Source organism: Arachis ipaensis, chromosome B9 (genome assembly GCF_059453495.1).
Source record: "Arachis ipaensis isolate K30076 ecotype BB chromosome B9, ASM5945349v1, whole genome shotgun sequence".
Classification (NCBI taxonomy): domain Eukaryota; kingdom Viridiplantae; phylum Streptophyta; class Magnoliopsida; order Fabales; family Fabaceae; genus Arachis; species Arachis ipaensis.
Window position 1 is genome coordinate 11,684,707 of NC_142444.1, and position 10,578 is coordinate 11,695,284.

Sequence of the window (10,578 nt, forward strand, 5' to 3'; positions counted from 1 at the left end):
GGCTTCCACCCTGAATTCCTTTTTCATTTTCGGTGATACGAATTCCCCCTTTGGGTGATCCGAAAGTGCCATGCACTGCAAGAATTGCGAAACAAGAAATGAAATACTAAACTTACACCCAATTGAACGTAAAAAATACAGCCAAATCAATACAGAAAATACACCCAAAGTTCGTAGAAGTAACACTTACCACAATATCGGGGGGGGGGGGAGACAGTATATTTGTTCTTGAAACCTCTTTTCATTTTTCTGGTTGAGGATGAGGCAGATGGCAGATACAATCTAGAAATATATGCCGAAATCAATTTTACATTAATAAGCATTGCAATTGACTTTGGTGTAAAAACATTAATGTTATTCTAATATTATCTGAGATTCTATATCACTTTTTGCCTGGAGGGATACAAGGTGCATTCTCATCAAAATGTATTCTCCTTGGCCAATCAGAGTGCACATTTCCTCATACTCGTTAGTATTGCCATCTGCATCTTCCTTCAGTCTCGTCCCCCAGATGTAGCACTTTTGTTTCATATCATCCGTAATCTGATATAATCCCCCAAGAGTTTGAAACTTTGCAGAACTTTCTCCCCCAGTCTCCCTCTGAATTTGTGGACTTTTGTTTTTTCCCTTTGCCGCACTGCTTGCTATTTTTTGGACCAAATCATCCAATTGTTCTATCAAATTTGCAGATTCAGGAGATTTTGCCCTTTCTGTCTCCTGCGTTGACGCCCCCTCCTGGCTTGAATCAGTCAATCTAAGGCTGAATGATGGCACCCCTGGATCTGTTTTAGGAACATAGGATGCTGTCCGTGCCATCATCAACAGGGCAGCAGCGTCTTCTGCGTTTGGATGACTGCGTCATCATGTATAAGAATAAGAATAAGAATAAGAATATACGGATGATAAGCAAAGATTGATTTTAGTCTGATGAACTTACATTTTAGTTGGAGCTGGGGGAAGCGTGGGTGTGGTCTCTTGAAGTTGTTTGGGGGTTTCAGGAGTGCTGCACAGTTACAAAAAATTAATCACGGCGTAAAAAAAACTAATCAGGAACAATATACACCCAAACTGTTAGCAAATATACACCCAAACTCTAAACAAATATACACCCAATACTATTTCTTGCGTTTCTGTAGTCCCTTCAATCTGTAGCATAGGGGTTGGTTCAAAATCTGTTTCAGTGGTTGTTTGGGATGCCGGCACAAAAACCTGAATCGAGACTCTAAACAAGAAGAAAAATGAAAGGTTAACAACGCCTTTGAAAATAATAAGGTTATAAGGTTGAAATATTATTGAAAAACTCACATTGCAAGCGCTTCCGACGGTGTCTGTTCCCTCACAACCATCATATTCGAATAAGACGGACTCAACCTAAAATACACCCAAAGAAATTCAAGAAATACACCCGAACAATTCAAAAAGAAGACATGCTTTGTTTTTTTGAGAACTTACATACTTGCAGTTTTTGCTTTTTTTTTCCTGCCTTTTTTTCTTGAATAAAATAATAAAGGGCTTTTTTTTCTAAAAAAAATATATACATAATTAGAAGTAGAAGGGTAATAGAAGAACAAAAGTAACGGTTATTTGAAAGAGAAATTACATGCTCTGTGACGGCTGGTTTACACTACTCTGTTCTGTGCGCCCTTGAGAGGAAGGACCATCACTTCTCAAGTTCACAGCCGGTATTCTAAAACAGATCTCATGTTATTCAGACAAAATAAGATACAGGTATAAAATACACCCAAATGAATGCACAAGATACAACCAACCGAATGGACAATATACACCCAACACAACAAACTTAATATCCCAACTTATTAAACAACATACACCCAACTTGATCCACAAAATACACCCAAATGGTTCCACAAAATACACCCAAATCATGATAACAAGGTTTTATTAAATAATAAAGCTTCTTACATTTCAGACGACACATAGCGACCTTCTGTCGATCGCAGGTCAGCTCGGTTCTCCCTGCGAAACAAGAAACAATTATTAGCAAACAAAACACATCAAAATCTGAAATACACAGCCCAGCAAGACATACCCCTCTGCAGCAGATTTATCAACATTTTTCCTTAGCCATTCATCTAGTTCGTCACTTGATATTTCATATGTCTCACTACATTCATAAAAGAAGACGTTAACAAAAATAATTACGATGATAGACGGTAATATAGCTTACGAGGTACTGTACCCGTCAAAGTATTGATCTTCTTTAGGAGGTGAATCCTCCACAACAACTTTTTTCTTTTTTGGTTGTGTTCTGGGTGAAAAAAAAAGAGTACCAATCAGAAATAAAAAATTAATTTTATTACAGAATATTATGCAAAGAAGTGCTTACTTTTTTGGTGTTGTTTTTGTTTTTTTCTTTTTCTTCTCCTTCTCTGCAGGTGATGATTCTTCGCTCCTATAAGTTAATAATAGACACTTCAGTTAATACACGAAATCTTTATAATGAAGCCAAAAGAAAGGAGTAATAATTTCAGGACATTACTCATCACTTGGTTCAGATTCAGATTCTGAATCAGAATCTGACTCCTCTTGACTCTTCTTTCTTTTTCTGGAGTCCATTCTGGAAGGCAAACAATCATTATTTAGAACATACTAAAAATACACCCAAATGAATTCACAAGATACACCCAACAAAATATACAATATACACCTAACGCAGCAAACGAACACACCCAGCTTAATAAACTACACACACCCAACGTGATCAACAAAATACACCCAACTCGAAAAAGAAATTACACCCAAGTATGGTACTTACTTTTTCCCCTTTTTGCTGGGGTGTTTTCTTCCTGAATCCTCTGAGTCTTCTTGAGTCTCAGACTCAGAGGTAGAAATGTCACTGTCAGTAGCTGTTTCTGTCTCCGAAGACGATGTTGGACTCGCCTTCCTTTTTTTTGTTTTTTTGATTTCTTGTTTTTTTTCCTTTTTTTCTTTTTTTTTTCATTTTTTCTCTTGCTCTTGTCTCCGCCATCTTCACAATCCCCTGAAACATTAGATATTTTAGCTAGCAGCATTCAGGTAAATAAAATACAAGCAACATATTATGTTTACTTACCAAAATTTCCTCTCTTTCTGCAGTCATTCTTTCCACCAACTGCTCCTTAGTCCAGTTGGCAATCCAAGGCTTTGGTGGTCTTTCAGCCCTCTTCTTGCCCTTATTTTCTGAAAGATGAAAGTATATTATCATCAGGGCAAAGAGGCAGCCATCAATTGTCTTCTTCTTCTTCTCCTGGTAGTCTGTGATGCCCTTGATCATGAAGGTCAAAACATGCCCCCCCAGTTTCTCTCCGATATGCCGTCCATCTTAAAAATTGGGGCCAGGTGCACGGGTGATATTTTGTTTATCGTCGTTGGCAAAAGGAACGCCATCTGTATGTAGAGGATGAATATCCTCTTGAACATCAGGCGTTCCTCTTCGTTGCCAATGCCGATTTCCATCATTTCATCGGTAAGACTTTTGAGGGTCTTACCCTGGAATCTTCTATAAATTATTTTGTCATCATCAGAAAGTTGCTTATACTCAACTTTCTCAGGAAACAAATTTCCTACAAAAAGAAAAATAACAAAGTATCAAAGTCGGTTTAAATACACCCAAGCATCAACCTTAAATACACCCAAGCATCAACTTAATATACACCTATAATTTTGAGCTAGTTACCTGTTGCATTGATGCCAAGCGCATCACCTATTGTTTTTGGTGTTATTTGGAAAGAACCATATCCTGTCTTCAGTCTGTTCTCCCCAAGTTTGAAGTTGTTTGCCAGTTCCCTTAAGAGTTGGTGATCCAGCCTTAGTGGTGGGATGTGCATCAACCCACCGAATCCGAGATCCCTCACAATTGCCTTCTTCTCCTCAGTCATGTTTCTGAACTTATCACTCAGAAGATGTGTGGCACACTTAAGGTCTTTTGTTTGGTTTCTTGCTGCCATTTTCTCTGAAACGAAAAATACACCCAAAGACATCAGTAAGATACACCCATATATATGAGTCAGATACACCCATTACTAACAATAAGATACACCCATAGATATGATTCAGATACACTCATTGATAACAGTGAGATACACCCATAGATATGATTCAGATAAATCTATATATATCAGTCAGGTATCACTCAAACATGCTTCAATATCAAATTAATTGAGATATCAGTAAGATACACGCATATATGAGTCAGATACACCCATTGATAACAGTAAGATACACCCATATGTAAGAATCAGATACACCCATTGATAACAGTGAGATACACCCATAGATATTATTCAGATACATCCATATATATCAGTCAGATATCAGTCAAACATGCTTCAATATCAAGCCACATTACAAGTTCAAGCAGTATACACCCCCCAATCTACGGAATAAACCCCCAAAAATCAACAACAATAGCAGGAGAACTTAGAACAAGAACGTAGAACGACGTAGAACTTAGAAGAACGACGTAGAACTTAGAACATTGTAATAAAGAAGCAAGAATAATAGCCCAGTAAACCCTAGAAGAACGACGTAGAAGAAAAGTAAAATATACAGGAATCTTAATGAACTTACGTTGAGTATTGTTGCTTTGTTTTCTCTTCAGATTCTTCACAGAGAGTTTGATGGTGTTTTGATGGAGGTTTCGAAGAACGATTTGTATATTTTGAACTTTGATTTTCGCTCGAAAATGAAATGGTTTCCTTGTTTTCGAAGCGTTTTGAGAAGTGGAAGAAGTGGAAAAAGTGGAAGAGTTTCCCATACGTAACGGTTGTAGTGTTGAGCGCGTGATTTCGACGCGCCATGTTATCTCTCTTTATGCGCGTGGTTTCTATTTGGGCTGGGCCAACTTGTAAGCTTGTAAGCTTGTATGTGTAGCCCAGCCCATATAAAAAATATTGAGAAAAAAAGTAGATACTGACTTTATTTTATTTTATTTTACGTCATGGATTTCTTTATTAAAGTTAATGGAGGAAATTTTTTTTTATTATTATATATCAATCTCAATCACAATAAATAAGATGAATCGGTTGAGCAACTAACAAATTTAACGGGTAAATGTTATTTTCCATTTATGAAAAAAATGAGGTAACATACATGCATATATTAATATAGAAAGAATATATACTCACAACTTTAAAATATTCAAGAATATTCGATTGTATTATCCTTCAAGCCAAAAAATCCACCTTTTATTTTCATTAAATATTTATATTAATTCAATTAGATGAGTGTTTTAATAAAAAAAAAGATTATTATTATTATTATTATTATTATTATTATTATTATTATTATTATTGAATAATAACGATAATTATCGTTATTAATATTAAATTGATTATTAATATATATATATATATATTGTTGCTTCTACAATCGTGCAATAATATTTCCTTTCATTTGTTAACTAATTAAACTTGGTTATTTATATTAAATATATTTAATGATTACTAAAAATTAATCATATAATTATTATTATTAATAACTAATTATTAATAATCAATTTATATTTTTCTAAAACATAATTTTCTATCTTTTTGTTATTATTATTATTATTATTATTATTATTATTATTATTATTATTATTATATATAGGTCACCATTAAGATAATAACTTGTCACCAATAAAATTTTGAGTAAAGTATCATTTTTGTCCCTAACGTTTGGGGTAAATCCTATTTGTGTCCCTAACGTTTAAATTGTCTTATTTGTATCCCTAACGTTTGTAAAAGTGATTCAATATTATCCTGCCGTCAATTACACATCATGAGTGCTTTAGTTTGAGTTTTGAAAATCTTTTCTTAAAGTTAGAATACAAATGTCTGGAATATAATCGATGATCTACTCCGAAAAATAACTCATCAAATGTTGAAACTAATTCCTACAACATTTACATAATTCACTTTTCTAGGGACATAATTGAATCTAAACAAAAATAGTGGGTATAATATTAAAATCGAACACATCCAAGTGAGACCTAATTGAGAATGAATACATCCAAGTGAGAATAATTGAAAAATATAATCTGATTTGTTAGTATAATTGATAGTAGGATAACATTGAATCACTTTTATAACCGTTAAGGATACAAATAGGACGATTTAAACGTTAGGGACACAAATAGAATTTATCCCAAACGTTGGGGACAAAAACGATACTTTACTCTAAAATTTTAGGATAATGAATAAAAAATAGAATTATATTAATATAATTAAAATCAATATAATTAAAATAGTTAAAAAGATTTTTGATTGATAATTAGGTTAATAATGCATTAATTATTGATTTTATATAATTATAATAGAGATATTTTTCTAAATTAGTATAATTATGAATTATTCATTAAATGCTAAGTATAATATTGTTATATAATTATAATTAAGATAATTTTTTGAAATAAATTTAAAAGAGATTAGTATAATTATAATAAAGAGATTATCTTAAATTTGTATAATTATGTATCATTCATTACATACTAATTATAACATAATTATATCAATTAAAGATAATTTTTAAAAATAAATTTAAAAAAGAGAAATAGTGCAATCATTTTGGAAGAAAAATGGGTTCATGAGAAAGTGACACCTCACTTTCATTAGTTGGGGGAAAACCCAGTTTCAGTATATTAAATAAAAGTAGATTGGTATAAATTATAATAAATTATATAACATTTAAAAAGAAAATAAAATGAATAAGAAGAAAATAAAAATAAATAGAATAGATAGAAGACTACAATAAAATAAATTAAATGTGAGAATTTTTTGGTACATTTCATATCACATCTGTTTCAATAATAATAATAAAAAATAAAAATATGTCAACTTGATATCTAAAAAAAAATGATGAGATAAAATCATAATATAGTTCTAAAGTAAAAGCTTAAATTAGAACATAATATCATTACACAACACATATTGAAAGTAATTTCACACTACAATATACCACAAATAGGTAAATAACTTAAATTTAAATACAAAACATTTTTTATTTATGCATACATGATAACACCATGGTCTATAAATACTTCATAGATAACATATCTTATATAGCTCCGAATGAAGAGCATGAAAGTTGGAGAGTGTGGTAATTTGTGTCGACGATAGTTGTCTTCTTGCAACGACGCCTCATAGGAAGAAAAAGAATTATTGTAAAAGCTATCAAATGAAAGAGTAATTGGTAAACGAATGATATTTTCTTTTATTATACATGGTCTTTTATAGTGGTAAAATAAAAATAGAAGGAATTAAATTTTATATTTTTATATTAGGAATAGAATTTGATATTTATCCTAATAAAATTATTATTATTATCAATATAAATGGGTTAACAACTTGCCACTAATAAAATCATTGGATAATGAATAAGAATTAGAAGGATATGAATATAATTAAAATAATATAATTAAAATATTTAAAAATATTTTCAATTGATAATTAGTTTAATGATGCATTAAATATTAATTTTATATAATTATATAAAGATATTTTCCTAAATTAGTATAATTATGCATTATTCATTAAAATAATTAAAAATATTTTTGATTAATAATTGATAAGTAGTTTAATAATGCATTAAATATTGATTTCATATAATTAAAATAAAGATATTTTCCTAAATTAGTATAATTATGCATTATTCATTAAATGCATTCATTTTGGAGGGAAAATGGGTTCACGAGAAAGTGACACCTCACTTTCATTAGTTGGGGAAAAACTTAATTTTAATATATTAAGTAGATTTTTAAAATAACAAAAAAATATACAATTATCTAAAATATAACATTTGTATAGCAACTAAAATTTAATTGCCAATATGAAAGTTATATATAATATCATATCATAATCAGATGAGTGTTTAATTAAAAATTTTAATATTTATATAATATGACAAAATAAATTGAAATTTGAATTTACCCATAGTAAGCGTTTAAGTTTAAATTTTCATAAATCAAATTTTATTTTATTTTTTTTGTCAAAGTGAATTATGCAATAAAAAATATTCATAAAAATATTATTGATGTTCAAATAATAGAAATAAGATCATATTAATTATATTTATACAATAATCCAAAATTATAAAATTAAATATTCATCATATATATTAAAATAAAAAATAATCTGTTTATAAATAAAAAATTAAAAAAATATTCTTAAAAATTGAATACGCAGATATTATTTCTGAAATTTATTACATAAATAATAAAACTGTAAAAGTTATGTATCTTTATAAATTAAGTTATATTAAATTATAAGATATCTAGATATTTAATCAACTTAATTAATTAGTTGTAATTAATTTGATTTAATAATTTAAAAAAAATTAAATAACACATTTAAGAAATATGCCAATCCAAATAATCTAGATTGAGGATAAGAAAAATATAACTAAATTATATAATACAACATAATATTTTTAAAAGTTTTTTTTATAACATATCTAATACCAAAATATTTATCATCATCTGTGGTATAATCTAATTTCACAATTATTTAAACTTTGTTTTTTTGAAAAATAAACTACTTTATTATTTTGAAAAAAAATATTTACTCACTATTATAGGTTAAATAGAATATAAATAGATATTAAACCAATTTCTTTTAATAATTACCCAATCACAAATATTCATCAGCGACATAGAATTTAAGAGTATATAAAATAAATATAACACCGACAACTTTTTTTTTACCGAAGATATGGAAACTCGAACCCGCAACCTCTTAATTGAGTATGAAGAGACTATGCCATTTGAGCTATTGTTTCTTGGCTAACACCTACAACTTTTATACTAACACGATAAGATAAGATGATCATCATAAGTTTTTTTTAGCACAAATTAAACAGAACAACTTATAATAATAAAGAAACAATCAAATACAAAAAAAATTATATTTAACCGGCTGCTCCGGCTATGCCCGCAGTGTTACTTTTGGAAGGCTGGGCCTGACAAGGTCTCAAGTTAGGTCCTCCACATAGGCCCCGATTGTTTCCATATGAAGCCTTCACTTTACTATAATTAAAGTTTGGAACTCGCCCGGACAAAAGATTGTTAGTTACACTGAATGTCTTAAGCCGTCTGAGGCTGGCGAATTGTCCAGGAATTTGACCAGTAAGCCTATTAGAATCAAGTTTAAGGATATTAAGATATGTACAATTCGCAAGGCTTTTGGGTATTGTGCCGGAGAATTCATTTGATGACAGATCAAGAGTGACCACATAAGTCAGAAGAGAGGATATATCCGCCGGAATCGTTCCAGATAGCTTGTTGATTGAAAGATCCAACCCTGTCAAACTCGAGCAGTTCCGAATGGCACGGGGAAACTGACCCTTTAGCCCCATATTTGAGAGATTGAGATTCAAGACCCTGTTCTCATCAGGGTGCCAACACTCAACCCCACTGAATTTACATATAAACCCTTCGGTTTTGTCATTGAAAGTCCAAGATTGCAAATAATTGTAAGGGTCTTCAAGGGATCCCTTGATACTCTTCAAGCAGAAGATATCAGTATCAGTCCCATATGCGGTTCCAAAATTACTAATCAGCACCAAGAAACCAAAAACAATACTAAGAACCATCTTCAACCAAAGATCCTAAAAATCCAATCTTTTCAATTAGAAAACTACTCCAAAATACTCAAAATTGGTATCCAAATTCAAGCCACAGCACAAAACCCAAACTTCATAGTAACTAAAACAACCCTCCTAAGAACATAACCTGAAGAAAGCAAAAAACATTCACAGAAGCCAAGTCAACCACAACCTTAAAAACATAAAACACACAAAACATACATAATCAAAGCACAAAATCGAAAACCATAAGAAACCCAATATAGTTGACTTAATACCCAAACGGAAAAACAAAAACTTTTTCTTTTTTTGGCATACCCACCTGGTAATTTGAACAACCCATCTGAGGAAAACCCATGAAGCATAAAAGGAAAGTAAAACAAGGTCAACTAACAAACACAAAATTAGTAAAATTGAGAACTTGAACGTGACCAAGAATATAAATAGAAATAGAGAGAATAAGGAAGAGAGGACAAAGAAGTGTTAGTTACCTTGCCTCTTTTGAGCTCTGAGTTCTTTTGTTGCGATGATATTGTGGTTGTGAATTTGGGGAAAGAGAGAAAGGGAAATTTGAAGGAACGGGTCAAAGAAGGAATGGCCAAAATTTTCGAAGCTTGATTTAGCGAAGACTTGGACTGTAAGAACGCGAAGACTTGTGTGTGTGTGTTTTCACTGTTTTGTGTTCCTGGTTCGCTTTTCCTGAAAATAAATAAATAAATAAAAAGTAATAATTGGTCTTTAATTATTAAATTATTATATAATATTTTATTCCATTAAATAAATTAATTTAAAAATTACTATTTATACATCAAATAAATACTCTTATCATTTTTATACAAAAAGTTATTATTAATTAATTATATATTTAAAATTATTTTTTAATTAATAAAATATACATATTTAACTGTAAAAAAATACTAACGTCAAAATATTATTTATTATAAAGAATAGAAATATGATTGAATAAGTTTTTATGCGCTAATTTTTCTCCGTTAAAGGTTAATAAATCTGAATGATTTG

The 10,578-nt window shown here is 30.3% G+C and overlaps 2 protein-coding genes across 4 annotated transcripts; both read right to left on the reverse strand.

Annotated features, from left to right (window-relative positions):
- Positions 1 to 354: 354 nt before the first annotated feature.
- LOC148543738 (uncharacterized) lies at positions 355 to 1,349 on the reverse strand. Its single transcript, XM_088498321.1, has 4 exons — positions 1,306 to 1,349; positions 1,127 to 1,222; positions 938 to 1,003; positions 355 to 853 (listed from the first exon to the last, which is right to left on the reverse strand). The coding sequence occupies exons 1-4, from the start codon at positions 1,347 to 1,349 to the stop codon at positions 355 to 357; spliced, it is 705 nt and encodes a 234-aa protein (XP_088354447.1).
- Positions 1,350 to 8,750: 7,401 nt separating this feature from the next.
- On the reverse strand, positions 8,751 to 10,223 carry LOC107619096 (probably inactive leucine-rich repeat receptor-like protein kinase At5g48380). Of its 3 annotated transcripts, XM_088498320.1 has the most exons (3): positions 10,050 to 10,222; positions 9,881 to 9,901; positions 8,751 to 9,706 (listed from the first exon to the last, which is right to left on the reverse strand). In XM_088498320.1, exon 3 carries the CDS (start codon positions 9,565 to 9,567, stop codon positions 8,884 to 8,886), a length of 684 nt encoding a protein of 227 aa, XP_088354446.1. In that variant the 5' UTR covers positions 9,568 to 9,706; positions 9,881 to 9,901; positions 10,050 to 10,222; the 3' UTR covers positions 8,751 to 8,883. The 3 variants fall into 3 exon arrangements, with proteins under 3 accessions (XP_088354446.1, XP_020967403.1, XP_088354445.1); XM_021111744.2 differs by lacking the exon at positions 9,881 to 9,901 and having other exon boundaries at positions 8,751 to 9,582; positions 10,050 to 10,223; XM_088498319.1 differs by lacking the exon at positions 9,881 to 9,901 and having other exon boundaries at positions 10,050 to 10,221.
- Positions 10,224 to 10,578: the final 355 nt, after the last annotated feature.